The 23752-nt window shown below is 34.2% G+C and overlaps 1 protein-coding gene across 9 annotated transcripts in view; it reads right to left on the bottom strand.

Annotated features, from left to right (window-relative positions):
• NOL4 (nucleolar protein 4) overlaps positions 1-23752 on the bottom strand; it is a 361044-nt gene that overhangs the window by 249507 nt on the left and 87785 nt on the right. For 7 of the 9 annotated variants that reach the window (XM_044774554.2, XM_044774556.2, XM_070513243.1 and 4 more), the window contains one exon: positions 18754-18903. In XM_044774554.2, the coding sequence (XP_044630489.1) occupies positions 18754-18903 (150 nt within the window). Of the gene's footprint in view, positions 1-17695; positions 17759-18753; positions 18904-23752 lie in introns of those variants that run through there. The other 2 variants (XM_044774560.2, XM_014845370.3) reach the window with 2 other exon arrangements.

The raw sequence follows: 23752 nt of genomic DNA, 5'->3' as shown, positions 1-23752 counted from the left end.
ATATTCTAGTGACTTTTCCATATTAAAAATTGCCAACATTGTTTTTTAAACTTACTGCCAGCACTACCAAAATTTTATCCAATTTTACAAAAATTTTTAAAATTTAGCCCCAAGGAAAAACAATAAACTTTGGATTTTGCATTAATGAGCATTTCTTCATTATTGCTTTTCAAAGAAATTTTTAAGTGAAAATAAAAGATACTTCTAAGAGAACTCATGTATGTATCTACTGCAGTGAACCATCCCTTCCACAGAAAATGACACACCTGGAAATGCACTTCGGCCACCTACTTCATTTGTTATTTCATGTCAGTTTTTCCTAATTTATGTCCATAATAACTCACATTGTCAGAGCAAGCTTTCCCCACACCCTCAACAGAGCTCCTACTTTCAGAACCATCATCTAGAATCAAGTTAGAAATCAATACTCCTGTCAGTGATATTTTAAACATTAACTTTTCAAAAGCCAGGGTATTTCTCTCATCAAAGTAAATAATTTCTGAAATGAAACTGATAAGATTGTTAAATATCTCTAAATAAAAGCTGACACTGACTCAGACAGGGCTGCTAAAAAGTCTGATGTCGCGTATTAGTTTTCCACTGTAGCGCTAACACTGGTACATGAAACAGACAAGCAGGAAGAATCAGTGAGTTGTAAATTAGATATCAATGCCACAGACGGTTTCTCAGGTGCGCACTTGGCTGTTATGAACACTAGTGTATTTTAAGTTTGTAGAAAGGAAGGAAAATATGCACCTCATGTATAATTGAGTACAAAGCTCCACCAATCCATTAAGGATGTGGTCAACTTTTGCTGATCCTTGCTGTGGAAGGAGCACAGTACTGAGGAAACCCCACACACTGAGATCCAAAATTGTAAAGCATGTTTTTTTCCCTGAATTTAGTATTAAAACCAGTTTACAACACTTAGCTATCCCAGTGACTCTGGGGGTAAAGAAGCCCAAAGGATACCAAAGAGAAGAAACAAGTCTACAGTGAAAATCTACCATGGATGATCCACATACAGGTGATTAAAATTTAACTCTACTAGGATTTGAAGTACGAAATACTGATTTTTAATATAACTATCATATGTAAATTAAGATGTTGTCCAGCTTAAAAAAATATTCCTCGTACTATACAAAGAATTGTGGGAGAAAAATCTGAAAGTATTTCGTTGAACTATTTTATATTAGTTATTAAATAAGGAAATATATACAATATACAATTTAAAATTCCCATTCACTTTCTCCTATTCTCTTTCTACACACATGCATGCACATACAAATTTGATTGTTATTCATTCTTTTACAGAGGCAACTAACACCTTTGCCAGATTTATTTATCTGATTAGAGATGATTTTTTCTGACTTTCTGAACACCTATTTTAAATAATTCAGAAGTTGAAAACAAAGCTATGATGCATGCCCAGTCCCGATATTTTTTTTTCCTTAACTCACGTGGAATTATATTCCATTGAAACTAATAGGGTTGACCAGTAAATTCATTAACGAATAGGATTTGAGAAGGATGCTCCATTGATTTTCATTAAGGATTTCCATGTAATCTTTTCTCTACTTATATAAATGAGAAATAATTTTCCATTGAATAAAAGATAGGCAAGTGGTGGAGTTGAACAGACACTGCATTTACTTCTGTGGTCCTGATGGTCACCGTAATCTGTCCTTTTCCAAAGGCTAATAAAGCACTTGCGTAGGAATCTCTTCTGGACAGATTTATTATTGACCTGACTCAATTATATTACTTGTCCTAGCACTACATGGCTCCAAATCAATTTTTCTTGGAATCATTATTAATCATATTACATTTCTTTTATAGTTTTACTCTGAAAAACAAGTACCTGTAATGGTCACATTTTTGTCCATGTTCATGTGTACACAAAAAAATATAAAGTCCCACTTTGTATCTTAGAAAAGATTTTTTAGCAAGTATTTTATCACATTATTCTCTGTGGTGTTATTCTAGCATAGCCTTGGGGTGTCACTCTATGTGACATAAGTGGACAAAAGCACGCATTTGGGGGGACTTTTCTTGGTGTTCAGACATTTTTCTCAGGAGACCGCCGAGGTATCCCACTCTCCTCAGATCTTTTCTCCCCCACCGCATGCTCACTGGGCCTCAGAGACTGCTGCATCTTCTTAGGCACAGGAAGAAGAGGTCCTCAGGACAGGCTCTTCAGGTCTCACACCCATCTCTGAAACAACACTTCTCCTGCCATGGAGGTGAAAAGGGACAATCATTCCTTTTTCCTCATCTAGAATCTTTCCTCCCAGGCCCCTTTGAAACTAGGAGTTCTATGCAAGCTTCATTGCTGAGGCTCTCGGAACCTTTTAGAAGATGAAGAAATGTCCTTAAAAACTTCATAAGTTATGGCACATTTGAACAATTACATTTCACAATTAAAGCCCTTTGATGAAATTCTGTCTTTTGCTCCTGTTGGTATTCTCCAATAACCCTGTTCAGAGATAACATTGAAATCCTATGTGAAGCCTCTTTCGAACTTGAGGCCTAAATGCCCCTATGGCCCCTGCACTGCTGAAAGGCCCTGCTTCTGTGAATGTTTGAAATGCTAAATCAACTTTAAATAGATGTTCATAAATAGTGATAAATTCAGGGACATGTTCTTCTTGGCTCTTCATTCATCAAAGTCCTAACATCCTCCATGCAATGTGTAACAGTAGTTGCAAATAAAACCTAGAAATAAGGAATAGAAATTGAGAAATATTTTGATTCAGCTACTTGAAATACCATTCTACGAGCACTATAATTAATCATATAAAATGCTATAATCATTCATAAATGTCTATTTCCTTGACCTACTTTTCAAATCTAATCACTTCTCTGTTTCCAGGATAGAAATTAGACTTTGAATATACAGTACAGAACATTTCCAAGAATACTGGTAAGGATAACACTTCACATGAAAATGTATTCTTAGAAATATCTTTATATTGGGGAACGATAAAGACTATTTCCTTAGAGTTTGTTTATGGACACAGAAACACTGCATTTTGTTATTGATAAGAAGCAAAAATTAATATGAAGGAGTATCAGTCTTGCTCCCTCTGAACTAAACACTAAAAGACAACTGCCATGTGACAAGCCACATATATTGCTTACAACGGAAATAAGCATGCAAAGGAAGGACTAGAACATAGCCATAATAAACCGCATAAACTAATGACCTAACATTATTTATCAGGTAAATAATTTGAGGTATCTATTAGAAATGTTATTTTCTATAAATATAGACTTTTTTCTTACATTTATATAATGCTTTATACTTTTCATTGGGTTTCTGCATCCATTATTTTAGAGAGTAGCTAAAACAGATTTCATGGTAATGTTTTGATAAATGGATCAACTGACATAAAGAGATGAAATGAATTGCCATTGCTACATAGTAGAGCAAAGAGCTGGATCTCAAACCTGGATTTCCCAAATCCTGGTCTATTTCTATAAATCGAATGGACTGTGGTGGGCTTATACAACAGACAGACAAATGCTTAGGGTCCAAGGAAAGTAGGGATGTTAAAATAGATTTTTAAAAATTTCGTATTTCAAAAAAATCCCAAAGTATCAGTGTTATCACAGAACAAAGTCAGCACTTGTGAAACTTCCTCAAAATTAAGTTATAGCTGAAGATTTGTTGTTGTTATTGTTATTTTTTAACTTTGAATTAGCTACGGTTGAGGGCTGGGGATGTTGTGATATAACCATTTTTCACCACTTACCACTTCCAAAGACGTTTTTTTTAAATTGAAGTATAGTTGACATACAATGTTATGTTAGTTTCAGGTGTATGACACAGTGACTTGACGTTTATATATACTACAAAACGATCACCTCAATAAGTCTAGTAACCATCTGTCACCACAGAGTTATTACAATATTATTGACTGCAATCCCTATGCTGTATATTATATCTCCATGACTTATTTATTTCATAACTGGAAGTTTGTGCCTCTTAATCCCTTTCACCTTTTTTGTCCAACGCCCTACACCTCTCCTCTCTGGCTACTACCAATTTGTTCTCTGTATCGATGAGTCTGCTTCTGTTTTGTTTTGTTTGTTCGTTTGTTTTGCTTCTTAGATTCCACATATAAGTGAATCATATGGTGTTTGGTTTTCTCTGACTTATTTCCCTTAGCATAATACCCTCTAGGCCCATCCATGTTGTCCAAATAACAAGATTTTATTCTTTTTTATGGCTGAGTAATCTTCCTATATATATATTATATGTATAAATTATATATATATATATACACACACACACACACACACACATCTTCTTTATTCATTTATCCATGGGTACTTAGGTTGCTTCATATCTTAGCTATTGTAGATAATGCTGCAATGAACATAGGGGTGCATATATCTTTTCCAATTAGTGTTTCTGTTTTCTTCAGGTAAATAACCAGAGTGGGGTTGCTGGATCACTTGGTAGTTCTATTTTTAATTTTTTGAGGAACCTCCACACTTTATCCATGCTAACACTTGTTATTTGTTGTCCTTTTGATAATAGCCATTATGACAGGAATGAGGTGATAACTCATTGTGGGTTTGATTTGGGTTTCCCTGATTATTGATGCTGAGCATCTTTTTATGTACCCGTGGCCATGTGTATGTCTTCTTTGGAAAAATGTCTTTTCAGTCTAAAGACCTTAATTCATCTGTGTACTGAACAACATTGATATTATTTTCAATGAAAATACCACATTCGAAGTCCTTTAGGACTGTAATTCATCAGTAATACAGAAAAGAAGTCGTCAAATGATCATAAATTAGAAGTAGAAATAACCTCTTCCATCAAAAAATACGGTAATACTTCTACATAAAAATAATTGAACTGCAGCATCTTTTGATCAACTAAACAATAAAATTGGCCCCTACAGCAAAGATAATATGACATTAGTAATCTAATGACAAATTGATCCACCTGAAGAAGGCCTAATGACCAAGCGCCATAAGGGCACTGCTATTGCTCTTCCATTTGTGGGTTAAAAAAAATCAACTATTGAGAACACATTTCTGAAAAGTTTACTGACAGGTATTATAACTGAAAGGAGGATGAGCATTTTACCTGGGCAATGTCCCTGCCTTTCTGAAGAAAGAAGAAACAGTACTTTTTAAAAACCCTACAACTATAAAGCCAAATTCTCATAGTTCTTGAGTGCCTTCCACCTTCCCCTCAACACAGCTCAGTTAAGGTAAAAATGTCAGTTATCCAAAAGAACTGAAATAAAAAATCAACCCTAGTTAAATTAATTTGCAAATCTCATCTTGTACATTTGAAAATATATAATTCCTAAAGGTCTCTTACGTTTGTTTTTGAATAGCAGAGATTTATCTTCAGAAATAAATCTCCTTTCCTACTTGGATCTGAACATATGAAGTAATATAAAGTTTTAAAAAAATTAAAAAGTTAATTAATCAAAACAATGTAATAAATCATAGTCTTGCTGTACTTTTTCAGACTGTGGCTCACAGTTACTTGATGCAAGTTTATCTTAGTAACTCAAGCCATCAGAATTTGGTAAATTGAGAGTAAATTGATAACAGAATTTTAAAACCAGGCTATTTGTCCTCTTTCTTCCTCCCTCTCAAGCATCCTTCCTCTCTAATTTTAACTGTTTAATTTCTGAGCATTTTCAATAGAAAGCCACTCTAAATTTACTCAGCTCGTACATAAACCTGCAATTCTCTGGTTCCTGAAATGGTAGGGAATCGATGATTCTCAAAATTAAGATTCTCATTAATCATACGATAACTATTACTTGCTTTGGATATTTTACACCAAAGGAAATGCTTCCTGAACACTATATATGTATGTATATGTATACATATATATATATGTTTCAGTTTTCTATTGTTTAATAAGTGGATTATGCTAAATAAGCATTATATGGATTTTATCATTTAATCCTCACAGCAATCCCATGAATAATTACTATCATCACTATTATCATCTCTGTTTAACAGATGAAGGAACTAAGCTCCAGAGAGGTTGTGTAATTTCTCAAATGAGTAAAACAGACAGGGCTCATGTGATAAACTTGTTTCAGAGCCTATCCCCTTTATTCACTATATTTTACAGGCTCTCCTGGTGATCAGTATTAAAAAAAGAAAGAGACAGAGAGACTGTCTCATCCATAAAGAGTTGGAATATTAACCTCACAGCATAGGTTAATTATGCTAAAATGTTTACAATGTTCCCTGGTGTGAGGTTCTTTGTAAGTATAAAATGCTCTAACCATTTGAGGTCACCCTTCTGAATAGGAGAGGCAGTCAAGCACTTGTACCTTGTCTCAGATTACAAAGTTCCACAAGAAACACATCCAACAGTACAGCAACGACACAGAGCTCCACCTGGAGGAAATCAACAGGCCATCTGTTCTGTTCCAGCAGAAGTGATGGCTAAAGTGATGGCTTTGCAATAACACCATAATATTTTAACAGCCAGGAACTAAATGCACAGGACTTCTGCTTTCAAAAGAATGTACAAGAAGGAGTGTAAGTAGCCTATTTCTAAATGAATAAGATTTCTAATTGTTAAAAGAAATTCACCAGTAGAGAAGTCATTCTTGGCTTAAGACTCGAACCTAATGCATGAGTTGAAATAGAGACAGACCACGACACTGGTGAATCCTGAGTGTTAGCAAGCACTTTTTAAAGCAAAACAAAACAAAAAAGCTAAACCCAAAAGATGTATCAACCATTTTGTCCTAAATTCACTAAGGTCTTAGCAAGAAAAACAGAATTAATGTTACTAAATATCAGTAATTTAGAAAAGTAGTAAGTGAATGTTGAAATTCATTATGAGTTGCATTACTCCACAGCTTGATGCCCTGGCATAGGGTGCTCCATTTCAGATACTGAGCTTCAAAGCAAAATAAAATTGGTCTTATCACACTACTTTGTAAATTACCTTCTCCACTTTTGCTTTATAAAATGAATTTAGAGAATAGCAATAATACCTTTATTTTACTGGACTAATAACATTAAAATCATGTTTTTTTGCCAAATATCATGCAGTACGCTCATGGAAGAATTTGCCCTTGGGGCCAAACTTTTGATCTTTCTCTTATGAACACTCTTGATATTATGAATAAAGAAATTAAAAGTAATCTCCTAGTGAAATTTATTTTACCATATTTACTATTGTGATATTTTATCACAAACATAACTGGATAATGAAGCTACAGAAAATTTATTTTTAAAACATTTACTTATTCAACAAATATCGAATCCATAGGCACTATAATTATCACTGAATACTGTTAAAATTTTAAAATTTATTTTATTTTAAAAAATAAAAAATTTCATTAGAATTAAAATACAATCAAACATAGCCTATAAATCCAAATGCTATTAAAGACCATATGTCTTGATTCATAAATACAGAGCACACTGTAATCCAGAAAGACCCCTATCTGAGGAAGGGAAATCTTGGTTCTGGGCAACATCTCCAATTCATCAAGGGTCACTCTGCCTTTATCTGGTTTACACACTGTAAATCTTTGAACACATTTGAAGGGAGGAAATTAGGAGACTTTATATATATATTAAGAGAAATTAAGAAATATTATACACATATATTTTATAACACACCTAGAAAAATATCTGGGCCAAATATCATAGTATTTGTAAGCTTTATATATATATAAATTTGCCAACACCATAACATTTGGTCCAGACATTTTTCTAGATGTGTTACAAAATCGAAATGTCCAGCCAATGGTTTGCCCTTTTACTTATATGGGTTCTCTTTTACCCATTTCATGCATGAGCAAAGATGAGCAGTGGACATCATTCTTCTTCTACAGAGGAAATTATTAATTTGTGGAGGTGCATACAGAAATAGTCATGCAAAGAGAAAGACATTTTTCAACTAAACATTTATTTATTCAACAAACGTCCATTGAATGCGTAGGCACTGTAATTATCCATGAATCCTGCTAGATACTTTTCTGTACCACTAATGTGCCTGGATACATCAAATTATTGGAATCACTTATTGGTAATTGTTTGGTTAATTTTGAAGTGATTCTGAAAAATACTTTGATCAGGTCTCAATACAAATACACTTAGATAAAAAATTCATTCATAGTAATAATCAATTAGATAAAACCTGGACATTTGGCCTGCCTGAGCAAATCTGCATATACTCCAGACTTCAGCAATTTTTGCTTCAGAACCCTAACTACTACTTCAGAAAGACTTTGTGCTATGTGGTATCTGTCTGACCTCTAAACAACTGTTAAAGGACCAACTGAAATCCTGTTCCTTAATAACATTTCCAGCACCAAATCCAGGATGCAGCTAGATTTGCCCTTCCACCCTCAAACCCACCACTGCCCCCTGGTGGAGGATTCCCACATTTTGTTTAAGTTCCTATCAGTCCTGCAGCATTGCTTGTTCTGCTATGACTCCAGTACTGTCATTTACTCCAGCATGCTGTTTCAGTTCATACCACTGTTCACTATTTCTTTCCCTTCTTTCTTCTCTGATCATATTCTACCTTCAATCTTCACACCCATCCATCAGCTCCCCTGGCCTTTTTCATTTAGTTAAGGGGGATGGCCTGGCCCAGTCAGGAATATCTTGGGTTGATTTTTAAATAGAATTAAGCTGGCTAGATAAAATACAGCACACCCAATTAAATCTGAATTTCAGATGAACACGCAATATTAGGACTAACTTATATTAAAAATTATTGTTTATCTGAAATTCAAATATTACTGGGAATCCTGTACCTTATTGGTTAAATCTGGCAACATTACAGGGTACATATATCTAACATGAATGAAAATATAGGTTAGAGCCTGAAGATAATTCTAAATTAAGAACAAATTGTTATGTGAGGAAAATCTAAGAATATACCAACAGCAGAATTGAGGGGCGAGGTAGGCAGAAGTACTTATGGGGAAGTCTGCAGGCCATTTGAAACCACAGTGCCCATTTAAAGCAATGTTTGCCAACTTTTTAGACCAACAGCATGGATATAGATATATTTCACATCAGAAGCTAGCACATATACACAAATAAAATAAAACTGCTCGTTTCTATTCTCTTCCATTTCATTTTTTAAAAGTGATCACAACCAACTAAGTTGATCACTAATGGGTTATGATACGTAACGTAGAAAACAGAAGTCTAAAGCAGAGGAATGCAGTCTATCAACCCAAAGATACTTGTTGTAGTGTTGAGTGAAGATAGCTGGTTTGTAGTCAAATTTAACATGAATTTTGGCAAATCCAAAGGTGATGTAAAGCCGGTGGGGATATTTTTAGACAGTTCAGGTCAAATTCTAGACAGCTAAAAGCCAGTTAGAAATTTGAAGCACATGCTTTAAACGTGGAGTGAGAGGAATGAAAAATGAATGCGGTGCAGTGGCATAAGTCAGCATCCTCCAGGGATGAGGAAATGGTACAAGGGCGGCGCAAAAGGCTAAGGCGCTCAGCTTCGGTGAAGGCACCGAAATCCACTACCTGATGAAGAGAAACTAGAGGAGGAAAACAGAGAGAGGTAACAGCGTTCCAGGGCAACAGCGGATGACTTTGGCATGACGTCACTACACGTCAGTAGATCAAGGTGTAAGCAAACAAGAAACAGAATGTGATTTAATTTAATTATAATTAATTAGTTTTTACTGGAAACAGCTATTGCTTCATTGATTACAGTTCAAATTTAGCTGTTTTGCTTTGAACAAAAGAACTTTATTCTCTCCTTTTTTTTATGATATGAACATCTTTAATTTGGAGCTGTATTTCATGAAAACTAAAATAATTATCAATTGAGCAAATGCAACAATATCAAAAAGAGAGACAGTCAAGTAAAGTGGCGGTAGATCTCTAAAGTTGTGGGTGCTATTTTTGTGTTGCTTCACATGTTAGAATATTTGGCTGTTAAGTAGCAGATTCTGATAACAGAGAATTCCTTATATTAGATGAAAGAAATGAGCAGATGGGCACTGAAAAGTTTTTCTTCATCCATGTTTTTTAATGGTAAAATAAAGACAATCCCTAAATATTGCATGTAAATAAAACGACTCAGCAAAGCAAATGTTTAGACAGTTACTTGCAGCATGAAGAGCTACATTAAAATATATGATTACACACAGGAAGTATGGGGAATTTACTTCCTCTCTTGATTTTTCCAGAAGAGTGTGCATACTGTGATATATTAGTGTTTTGCTTAGGGGAGAAGAAGGAGAATTCAAGCTTCCCGGTCTAGAATTCATCGGCCCATTCAAGCCCCCCCGCCTCCCATTGCAACTCCCTCTGTTAAAGTTTATCTTCACTACCCTCTGCTAGTCAGTGGGGAGACAGCACTTGTTTTGAAACAGGTAGCCAAGAACACTGTTGTTGCAGTCTCTCAAAGCAGGCAAGAATAAGGCATCTTAGGGGAAATGGGTGAAAATGGAGATGGTTAGACTCCCTGTACTAGAGAATCCAGTAAGTTGCACAGCCCTCATATATTTGTGCAGGCAAAGTGCAGAGTCTGTGAGATAATAATGTGCCACAGACGCAGAATTCGTTGTTTGAATTCTTGAATTGCTCAACAACTGGAAAATGATGAAAACACTTCTCTGAGATACCAAGTAAAGAAGTGACCACATATTTCCTTTAGAAAATGTCTCTCAACTTGGGGTGTTTACTGTGCTCTAGAGGTGACTTTTGAAAACAGAGAGCAGGGATGCATTTTGATTATCACAATAACTGGGGCTTGTGTTGCTGGAACTTAACATTCAGGGGTTAAGGATATTAAATGGCTTGGAGTACTTGGGGCAGTGCCAACTGTCTGCCTCAAAAGCCAATAGCACCTTATTGAGAAATATCACCTTAGACTATATAGATAATTATACAACTAATTGACATATGTAACAAAAGATACCATGTTTACATGTCCTCTACTGAAGAGAAAAAGTGCACCAGGATAGAAATTTCTTGGTCCAAATTCCAAATTCTCAGCAGCAGCAGCTAGGTCACTGTCAGCTTCTTCCAGGCTTCACCTCCTCTCTGATTACTAAGGTCGAGGAGCAGAGCCACGCTCAAACATGGCTGTGGTGTACGTTGATTGGGAGAGAATCTTCCCAGAAAAATGAGGGTGGAAGGGAGGATGAGGAGTAGAGCAGATAAATACATAAAAAATAGGTAAAGGCCGGTTTATTTTTATTTATCAAAAAATGATTAAAACTGCTGCTGATAAAGCCACTGAATAATTATCTCAATTCTGAGGAATTCATGAATGAAGACATGGCTGAGCATTATCCATAGGCTTCTGAGGAGCACAGATGACACAAAGAAAGAAAGAAACTTTGCAATATCTAGTTAATAGGAAAAAATCTGTTTACAGTATCGGTCACCCCACAAACAGCTCTATATTTTTAAAAAACATCATGTTTCTATTCATCTCAACATAATAACACGTTTGAAGCAATTATTACATTAAAAACTTTACATATATTACTTCTGAGCCTCAAAACAACTCCAGAAATAATACATGTCAAAATCACACATATAGAATTCACCTAATCAGGACTTAAACCCAAGTCTATCTGACATCAAAGCTGAGACCAGCTTTGATTTCTTTCTGCAACCTCAAGTCAGTTGCCCACATCTTATTCTTCCTTCCTATCATATTTTACCCCAATTAAATACATATATATGTATTTATAAAGATGCATACACGCATACACTTTAAGAAATTTGGCAGATTTTATTTACTACACCATCCCAGTACCCAGGAATACCTAAACCTCTGGATCTGAGTGAGAATCACCCACTAGTAGGCATTAATCTTGCTGAATAGTTTTAAAAGTTGCATTGGCTCATTTTCACCACAAGGGTGCACTGAAGTAGCAATTTACTAGGCTGGACATAAAGAGCAAATGACGTTTTTCCAAAAGGTTAATTCCTTTTCAAGGAATATATCTATTCACTGGGACATTATTGTTTAATACAAAAATTATTAATGGTAGGCTTTGTGACATTACTTGATGATAAACTGGTTTGGGTGAGTTCTTATGTCTTTTGATGGTCTCTACTACCAAAAAAACAGCTTCTGAGTGTAAAGGATTTGCATTGTTACCCTGCCCACCTGAGCTCATTCTGACTACACGTATATGAGAAATAAATCCATTTTGATGACTGAAAGTACACTATTCTTCTGTTTTAGGATTGCTATTTAATAGGATTAAATAGGATTTAGGATTGCTAAACCGTGCTTATACAGTGATATGAGAAACAGACATGGTCCCCCACCATCAGGGACTATATGATTTTTTTAAACATCTAAACTAGCCATGAAAAAGAAAAACAAACAAGAGGAACATGACAAAAGTAGCATAAAATATCTATAACTGAATAATGTTTTATATTCATAAACTCTCCAAGATAAACTAGTTATAAAACATATTTCTAGATCACTGACTTATTGTATCACTGAGCTCAATATTAAAGAATGTCTACAAAAAATATTTGAATTTGGAATAAGTTTAAGGTTTTTTTTTATCTCTCTTAGATATTAAGAACAGTTGTTTATTCAAATGACACTAGTTTGTAATAATAAAATGAAATAAAAAATGTCATCTGCATAAAAAAGGCAGGGATCCGTATTTGCTTATTTGCTGTATTAATTTACTTTGATTTTTTTTACATTAGGTCGAAGAAGATAGCTTACAGGCATAAAATGAATTTCTAAGCCCCAGAGAATATTTTCCTCGCCTTTCACTTCAGTAGCAACCTATCCACACACTTGGATCTGTGGCAGGAAAGGGAAGAGTTCAAAATAGTAAGAGGAAGTGAGAAGGGACACAGGCACATGACATTTTTATATGCTATTAGTGAATCATGACGAGGTAGTACTTTTACTGGGAAATCTATTTATAATTCGTAGTTTTTCATCTAATACTTTCCATCTATTTCAAAACAATACTCTCAACCTTTAAAAATATCTCATTAAAAGAAATAGTACACTCTTTTTTTGAAAATATTTTCAAATTAGGTAGGTAGAGGTTTTTCATCCTCGTCTTGATGATGTGAGTTCTCAACTTCTAAATATCAGGCACGTGCCAAGGCTGTTATGAATGATGCCACACTAGGATTTGCACAAAAGTCAGGCAGATCCTATGCTACTTGGGATGTCAGTAGGTTTATCTAGGGCTTGCCCCACATTCTCTTTCTGTATACTTCCCTGTTGCTGAGTTAAACCCAGCTAGATATGGGAGACCAAAGCAAATCTGTAAAATGGTCATACAAAGTGTTGATGAGTGCTAGCAGCTTCCCTTGCCCAAGGATATTTGAAGTCCATATAAACATATAGGGATCAACAGTTTAACCCAAATGAATTAAATTCTAATTGTAAAACTTGAGACACTGTGATAGGAAAGGGAAATACATTTGGAGAGCAAAGCCTTCCTGCCACTAATCACAGATTTATGTAGACAGCTCCATATTTCAACAGAGTAATATCCAGCAAATTCTATAAAACGATGTCTCAGACTATAGGACTATAAGACAGGCAACACCGATCTTCACAAGATCGTTTATGTTTACAACAAAGATGCAGAAGAAAAACAATAAGTAAATAGGCTATGTAGCAAAGTCATCACGTTCAAGTCAAGAATAAATGCAATGAGGTATAGTCATATCTGCTGTGCTGCAGCTTAAGTTCTAACTTAAGGAGCTGCCCATTCATAACATGGTTTAGATTACTGCAAAATTTTTAACAAAAATGAAGAGCAGCAAAAACATGCTGGCACTTGAGAGTCATTTTTATGCCCTTTCTTCTTTGATTGCTATTTTAAAATCCTAGAAATATGAAATCCAATGGCTACAGATCCTTTTCACTATTGTTCTTATCATCATCATCATCATTTACAGGAGAACTCTCTAGATAATAATGGAGCCAAATTGTTCTACCTCTAGGCTATGCTTATCAGCCAATCTGCTTTTATAAGAGCAGGATGCATTCCCTATGTTTGAACATTTCTGTTGCCAACCAATTTACTCACTTTGGTTACCATCTTTATTGTGCCCCTTAGCACAGTAATGGCCCCGTACACACCATTATCATTGGTGTTACTCCTTCAGAGTCTGAAGAAAACTAAAATACAGCCCCTTGATTTTATACGTGAGTAAACTGTGACCTAAGTCAAAAAAGAGGTTAAATGAATTGTTTGGAACGCTTGAATTTTAGTTTAGTGCTATTTTTTCACACCACATGGCTACAAATTTTGCTCATTAGTCTCATCATAAGTTGACAAGAATTCTGGGAATTTTTACATAACAAACTAGCAGAAACTGGTGCAAGTTAAAATATCCTATTTAGAGATAGAGATGCTGAACCAGTAAGTATTTATAAAAAGAACAGGACAAAAATGATGCTAACTAAAGTTTTAAGGTTAAGTGTCCCAGATCTGATAGAATAAAGATTTTCCTTTCTAATTTTCAGAGTAGGAACATAGAAGTTCTGCATGATATGTTATGTTTCTACAGTATGTCCCTGGAAAGGACTATTCAATTCATACTGAAAGCAAATTCTTCAAAGAAAGCCAGTATTTAAATTTTTCTGATAATTAATTTGAAATTAAGTTAACAGACTTAAGCTTTGGGGAAAGCATATGAAATAACTGAAATTCTCATAAACTTCATCTGGCAGGAGAGATCCAAAACACAAGAACTCTGGCCTTTTTAATGTCTTCCTTCAGCCTAGTCAAACTTTGGATAAAAGTTATACTGTGTGTGGACTTCCTGGAATAGCAACATCCACCAGATGCACATGAAAGAAGACATGAGTTATTACTATTCCTATCTCCCAACATGGAGGCATCCGGACAGGCAGAGGAAATTACACCCATAATTACAATGAGGGTAATGACAGAACTATGTTCGTTGTCTGGCTTGTCTTTCTACCTAGAACATGAGCAGTGATTGAACAAAGAAAGAGAAAAAACATTATTCAAAAGTTCACCATATGCCAAGCACTTTACGCATCTTAACTCATTTATTTTACCACACCATGTATACCATTATCTCCCTCTAAACAGGAAGAGAAAAAAAGTAAATAACCTGCCAAAAGTGACATAGATAGGAAGAGTTATATTTGAAATTTGAAACTGAGTTTGTCTGGCTTCTAGCCTATTTTCTTTTAGCTATAGCATATGCTCTCCACGCTGAATTAAATGAATATAATTATTGGCAGCTATGTATGTGAGTAATACATGTAAGTTTACTGTATCACACTACAAGTTGTGTGTGTGTGTGTGTGTGTACATATACACATATATATGCAGATCACTCTCTCTGTTGAAAACACTGACTTTCCCTCTTAGTTCCTGGATTTCCACCAGTTACTCTAATTTTACATGTAGCAGGAAAGGATTTTGAAACTTAATCCTTTAACCAGACTCTGATTTAAGAAACGTTTACTGAAAAGGCAGCTGTGCTTAGCCTCTGACAGAACATAAGGGGAAAAAGACAACCAGAGAAGATGATGCACTCCCTGAAGGTGGAATTCAGGCAGAAGTGGAGATGAGTCAAGGATTGGAGACAAGACAACATCCTCTTTAGTTTTTTATAATGTTACATCACTAATTTTGAAGTGACTTTCCAAATTGCTAAGCACACCTGCATTCAATTCTCAGTACAAAAATATATTTTAAGTTCAAATATAATTGATAATTGAATGATGCATACCTCTTCTCCATTCTGTTAATGTAGATAATGAGGAGTTTACTATAGTCAAATACATTGAAGGAAACACATTGAATGCACCAGTAACAGTTAATACTATAGACAGAGATAATTGCAGATAAAAGATAAGACCTAAAAGACACTAGGAGTCAACAATAACTGAAAATAGTAACTATGATAGCCTTTACATATTCCTAAAATGTGTCATTTTATGTGGATCTTTTGAAGAACTCATGAGTAATAGAATATACGCCCTCCAATTTTATCTATAGTTAGACCAGATTGCAATAAAATTTAAGTTGTATAATGCCTAGATACCAGATTGCAATAAAATTTAAGTTGTATAATGCCTAGATATTTCAAGGAATGATATACTGCAGATAGGTAAAAACAAGTAGCATTCAAAAGTTAATCCAATATTAAAGGACCACCATTTCCTGCAGAGTGAAAACATAGAACGATTTGCAAAAAAGGCAAAGTAAATAAAATGACCACTAAATCTATTGATAATATTATTAAGACGATATGACACGCTTTAATGATTAGTTGTATAAGTATGGTTTCTTGGCCATGTAGGAAGGGGAGAAAAAGAAGGTCAATAAACATAATCATGCATGCTCTATGAGCTAATGTGTTAGAAGTAGAAAAATATCTGAAACTTAATGGGAACCATTATAATTGGAATAGGTATCTAGCTAATTCTACCAATGACAAGCCCATTCCAGCAGTAGTATTGAGAGCTAAACTCTGACCCAAAGTCTAGGGCCCTAACAGCACTAAACCATTGCATTTCAAATTGAATTTAGTCTTATGCCCCATTAATTGAACATTTATATTAATTTTTAATCTTAGACTTAAATTCATTGTAAAGTCATGTTCACAATTTTTCTGGCATTGCAGCAAGTCCATTTTTTTCTATGATGTATTATTACTCCATAAAATGGATATGTTTCCTAATTAGGATTCACCTGAGAGATACCAGAAGGTGAAAGGTTAGGCTAAAAAGAACCTTCATGATATTAAGAAAAGGTGAGAACACTTTAGATGTGGAAATGAAAAATAAACTTGAGAAAGAGAAGGATCTTCAAATAGGACGTTTTCAAGAGGGAATGAATGATGTTTCAGATGCTGCTTATATGTTCAAAGTTGATATCCTACCCCAAAATGCAGAAAATGTCTTCACAATGTTAGAGCAAAATGACATATGTTGGAAACATGTTCACCAATTTATTTGAAGTGTTTAACATGCATAATGGAAATGGATCAGATTCTCTATATTTCATTTAAGAAAACAGGGTGAGAGATTTGGGTCTATGTCATGTTTCCATTTTAACTAAAGGTCTCTAATAAGTGTATTTCAAAGATTAAATCATTTTTAAATTGCTTTTGGCACCTAAACAGATTTGGCTGCCACACTATTACTAACAATGAAGCCACCTGCTTTTTGTTTGTTCGTTTTCATTTAATACAACTGAGCTTACATATTCCTACCTTACAAAGTCCTCTCAAGTTCAGGTAGCTATTTCATGAAAATGAATTATCATCAGAGCACACAGTTAGTGATATTAGTAGATCAATATAGAATTTTTTTCCTATTAATACCAAGAGATACAGCCCTAGCTTAGGAGACAGGCAGAATGAGTATGTTCATTAACATTAGTCTACATAAAAATATCTTAGAAAGCTAGGTCATTGTCATTAGTCATGATAAGAATGTCTCCTAGGATATGTAAGTCAAAAGAAAGTTTATGTGGCAGAATTATGTAAGGAAACTTACAATAGTGCCTGCCCACAAACCATGCAATTTAGAAACAGCCAAGAAACAAAACCATAGAGAAGGAGAGATAAATACAACATGTATTAGGGGTTATTATGCAACTACAAAGATTCAATATGACCCTGGATATATAGCAAAAAATAGTTATGGAAAAGAAGCTATTTCTTATGCTCAGTAGCTAATTTTCAAACATATGTACCTGTATTTGAAACTTTGAGCATTTCACACATTTTTCTGTATCTGAAAAAAAAATGGATCCAGACTGATATTGTGTATCAATACAGCTGAAAACAGTTAATATAAAGGTAGCCAAAAGCAAAGTTCAATAAGAATTTTTAAAAAGGATATTATTCTGATTTCTGATAAAGTACTTCTGATGTACATTTTGTTCATATTGGAAAAGAATAATTTACTGTTCAATTTTCCTAGAAAGGATGAAATATCTATAGTAAGATGATTTCATAAAATTTTTAATTAAATAAAAAGCTAGATCAAAGTGTCTAGATCAAACTGTAACTATAATTAGAATCTTTAAAAATAATATATAACTCCATTTTGACAATATATATATTTCAATATCTAACAGTTAATTAAATCTGTTGTCCACATAATTTAGGATAAACAAATTATGTATTTTCATTTTAAAATGTTCAAGGGCATTAGATCTATGAAAATAACACATATCTTTTAATAGTCTACTCTGGAAACTTAAGAAACGCATACTCTTCAGGACAAACGTATTTAATCTAAGGTGAGATAAGAAAAGCACATAAAATTTTCTTATCCATGTGACCATAAGTTTTAAATAGGAAATACCTGAACATATTAATAGGATTTGAAGGGGAATAATATTGTCTATATGTTAAGACAATAGTGGTAGTACAAAAATTCATAGGTTCCAGTCTGTAATTCATATATTATGACTTGAATATATATTATAAATTGAATATATAACACATATACCTTTCCATTTGTGGGCATTTGACTGGGACTACCACATTTTACGTATATTTAAAGAAAACAAAATGAGAAAGCTAGAGACAGCTTTAAATTATATGCAATAGACTTAGTGAACATATGACCAAAATAGAATCAGTAATAATAATAGCTTAAATGTTGAGTGTGACCATGATATGGTCTAATTTATGTTGAAGATAGAATATTTATTTAACCCATTTTTAACAAGCATACATAATATCAAATTTCAAAATGCATGTCTTTTTCTTTTGTTGTTTTTTTTTTTGTTTTTTAACTTACTGCTTTGTAAGTTCTCTTTTGTCCAGCGTGTTTCCGAATTTGTTCTCCATTCGGCCCTGTTTCCACATGCATCGAATAGATAATGTCAAAGAAATCTTCAACCACAGCTACCCGCCGCAAAGAAAGCTTCTCATCCACCCCTACGCCATCCTGGAAACAAAACAAAACAAGGCAAAGCACAAATTAATAAAGAAATGTATATTTAACACATACAGTTAACTCATAAAGTTGATTAAACAAAAACATTTTGATAAACTGAACCAAATCATCTAGATAGGAAACTTCAAAAAATCATGAGTGAATATCTCATTATTATGTACATTATTTACATATAGAACTTTAATAAACATGAATAAAGACATTTAGCATAGTTAATCATGATTATTCATAAACACCATATTTTAGAGTTTTATAATGACTTATTTGTAGCCATCAGTATAACTTTCTTAAATTATTCTAAAATATAGTTTAAGGCCTAGTAATTTTTTATTACAATAATTTCATTCTAGACATTGATTCATTCAACCAATCAATATTTATTGAGTTGCTGGGTACTGGAAGTGGTTATTAGAGAAATAAAAGAAATAATATGGAATCTCTATCCTTAAATATCATATAATCTAGGAAGGAAAATGCATCTACTATGCTATCAGCATTAGAGTACGGGACAGTATGTGTTAAAAGTTAAAAATGTGAGATCTACAGATTATCTAGGTGTGAGCTTTGGATCCTCCACTCAGAAGTTGTGTATTTTTTGCAAATCACTTAATCACTTAACCTCTCTAAATTTCAGTTTTCTCAAATTTCAGTTTTCTCAACTGGAAAACAGAGATAATAGCGCTTACGTCACAGAATTGTAAGAATTAAATGAAATAACATATGGAATGGATGTAACACAATGGTCGGCATATAGTGAATGGTTGGCATATAAATGGTGACTTTTGTCACTTTGATGATCATGAAAAAATATAAGCAATGTACTAGAGGAGTTCAGAGAATAAAGATGTCATCTCTTGCTGAAGTAGCTTCTTGGAAGAAACAGAATTTGACATGGGCACAGAGTTCAGGCAGGGCATAAGCAATGTGGTGGGAAGTGTAGGAAGGAGCCAAAAGTTCCCATGAATAACAGAGAATGAGAAATGTTTGAAATGAGACAGAAAGAAATTCAATCCTACATGAAAGAGTTTCCTGCATGCAAACATACACGTGAACGTGTGCACACACACACACAATGCTCTTATTTGGACCCTGAGGCATAACCAGAAGTGACATGACATAGCCATTAATACTGGTATACAGCGCAAGAGGGTGATTAATCTGAGCAAAATCTTTACACCATCAATGAGTCAACTGGCAAAACCTCTTTGAACAGTAGTCCCAGAATACTGAGCTAACCGTAAAACTGAAAGCAAGTCACATGGTGCTTTTACTTAGATTGCTTTACTGGTTTTTTTTTTTCTGATTTATAATAGGCCTCAGAAGTAGAAGTGTCTAAAGCAGCATATTCAAATCACTATATATGTATATGAGTTGTATGTTAGGCCAAATAGCAAGGTATTTCACCATTGTTAAATCTGAAGTGCTCCCTCACAAATTATCCACGATGCATGTGCTTCCTCATTAGATTTCAGACCTGTCTCACTTCTCTCCTTTAATATCTCTAGGCATCTCTTCTTGTATACTGGGCCTCACAGATAATCCCTCATTGCCTTGCGAAGCAAGACCAATACGTAGTGAGAGTACAGAGAAGTTGCGTGAAGCATGTCAGTAACTGGCCTGGAAAATTGTTGCAGCTTAGAGGACAGTGCCTGAGAAGCACCATTTCAGAAGCCACCCCCTAACCCCCTGGCCTGCCCCCTACTCCTCAGAGAACATCTATTTTTCCTAGGCTAGAAATCCAAATTCTAGCTCTACCCACCAGCAAAAACACCCATAAAAATTTGCCTTCTTTTCGCCTGATCATAAAATTTGTATAATTTTCTCTCAGTTCCTTTGCTGAATAACCAGAAATATAGTAATTTTGTACAGTTAGTAAACTAGGAAAGATGTAGAAATCACAGCCTATTTATTCATTCCTTCAACAAGTACCCCACAAAGACCAAATATTGAAAAGCCCTCTGCTAGCTGCCGAAGTTACCAAGGTGTATGAGACAGACACTCCAGGTCTCTGTGGAGTTTACAGCCTAGTACAGAAAACAAATAGCAAACAAATCATTGTGAGAGCTGTATAATTTCCTGTGGCTTATATAACAAACTACCATAAAATGAGTGGCTTAAGACAAGAGAAATTTATTCTCTTATAGTCCTGGATGCTAGAAGTCCAAAGCCAAAGGTACCAGCAGAGCTTCATTCCCTCTGGAAATTCAGGGGAGTATTAATTCTTTGCCGCTTCCAGCTTCTGGTGGTTGCCAGCATCCCATGGCTTGAGGCCACATCACATGGCCTTCTCTTCTTTGGAGTGTCTCTCCTTTGTGGTCTCTGTCATATAAGGACTCATTTTATACGATGGTATTTAGGGACCAACCAGATAATCCAGGGTAATCTCCTCATCTCAAGATCCTTAGCTTAATTACATCTACAAAGACCCTTTTTTTTTCAAGCAAGGTAATATTTACAAATTCCAGGGATTAGGACTTGAAATCTTTAGTAGCCATTATTCAACCAACTACAGGGAGCATGTATTAGAGTAGAAATGTTGAACATCAAAGACAAGGAGAAAATCTTGAAAGCAGCAAGAGATGCAAGACTCATCGCATACAAGGAAACCCTAATAAGACTAAAAGCTGACTTCTCAAAAGAAACAATGGAGGCCAGAAGACAATGACATGACATACTTAAAGTGTAGAAAAACTACTTTGCAAAAAATGAGATGAATTAAAGACATTCCCAGATAAACAAAATGAGAATTCAATGCTTGCAGACATGTCATATAATAAATACCAAGGAAAGTTTTCCAGGGTGAAAGTAAGTGGTAAGTAACATCAGACAGTAATTCAAATCCACATGAAAATACTAAGAGCTCCAGTAAAGTTATGTAAAGGTAAATAAATAAAATATAAATAAATAAATAAGCAAGCCAAAGACAACAAAATTACTTATTTATTCCTTTCTTGACTGATTTAAAAGGCAACTGCCTAACACAATATGTAAATAATTGTATCATTGGTATATAACATACAGAAATGTAATATATTTGACAACAACAGTATAAAAGAAACAGGAAGAAAGCTATATTGGAGTTTAGAGTAAGAAAATAACACAGAATGCTAACAAATTCACAGGTATAAAGGAAGAGAATCAAAAAGGTTAAATAAGAAGGTTAATATTAAAAACTCTATAAATATATACTTCTCTACTTTCTTCTATCAGGTCTTTGAAAGACATAAGATTACATAATGCAATAATTTTAACAATATATTGTTGGACTTGTAACATATCGAGATATTATATGCGTAACAGTCATAGAATAAAAAAGAAAATTGAGTTATATAGGAGTAAAGTTTCTATATTAGATTACAATTAAGTCAGTATATATCTGATGTAGATTTTCATAAATTAAAATGTATACTGTAATCCCTAGAGCAACTGAAAAAACTTCAAAACAAGTAATTTAAAATCATTAAAGGAATTAAGATTTTATAAGGGAAAAGATGTACTTAATAGAAAATTAACCAATAAAAGAAGAATAAAGTTAAAAAGAGACAAGAATATACACATCATAAAGCAAAATCACCAATTATATCAATAATAACATTAAATATGAATGGACTAGGTAACCCAAACAAAAGGCAGAGATCACCACATTGGTTATAAACAAAATACTACTATATGCTGTCCAGAGGAGACAAAATTTGGGTCCAAAGACACAAATAGGTTGAGGGTAAAAAGACATATTATGCAATTAAGAATAAAAATAGATAAAAGAGCTGGAACAGCTATACTAGTATTAGAGAACACGTTTCAAATAAATGTTACTAACAATAAAGAGGGATATTTCACAATACAAGGGTCAATTCACCGGGAAGATATAATAATTATAAACATATATGAACCAAATAACAGAACTCTAAGTAACATAAACACACACACACACCGACATACATTGATTAAGCAAAAACTGACAGAATTAACAGGAGAAATAGACAATTCACCTATAATAGTTGAAGACTTCAAAACCCCACTTTCAAAACTTGAATAATAAGGAAGAAGATAAACAAGGAAATAGAAGACCTGAACAACACTATAAAAAATAAACCTAATAGACTACATAGAATGCTCTACACAACAGTAACAGAACATTATCTATGATAGCCCATATTCCAGGACATAAAATGGGTCTCAGTAAAATGTAAGGGATTGAAAACAGATTTTATATGTTTTCTGATCAAAATGGAATTAATTACAAATCAATGGCAAAAGAAAAAATTATGAAATCTACAAAGATGAAGAAATTAAACACACTTCTAAAAGCAAATGGACTAGAGGAATCACAATGAAAATTAGAATATACTTTGAAATGAATAGAAACAAAAACACAGAATGCCAAGACCTATACTTAAAGGGAATTTATAACTGTAACTGTCTATTTTTAAAAATAAGAAAGTTCTCAAATCAGATACCTATTTTTCTACCTTAAGTAAGGAGATATTTCAAAAGAGGAGAAATAAATTGAGAATAGAAAGCAATGGATGAAATCAGCAAAACCAAAGGGAAAGTTTCTTTTTTTTTTGAGGAAGATTAGCCCTGAGTTAACATCTGCTGCCAATCCTCTTCTTTTTTGCTGAGGAAGATTGGCCCTGAGCTAACATCTGTGTCCACCTTCCTCTACTTTATATGTGGGACACCTGCCACAGCATGGCTTGATGAGCGGTGCATAGGTCTGCACCCGGGATCCAAACCGGCAAACCCTGGACCGCCAAAGCAGAACATGTGAACTTATCCGCTCCGCGACACCACTGGGCCAGCCCCCAAAGGGCAGTTTTTGAAAATATTTTTTTTT

The sequence above is a fragment of the Equus asinus genome, chromosome 7, assembly GCF_041296235.1.
Source record: "Equus asinus isolate D_3611 breed Donkey chromosome 7, EquAss-T2T_v2, whole genome shotgun sequence".
Taxonomy (NCBI): domain Eukaryota; kingdom Metazoa; phylum Chordata; class Mammalia; order Perissodactyla; family Equidae; genus Equus; species Equus asinus.
This window is presented reverse-complemented; position numbering and strand designations above follow the sequence as displayed.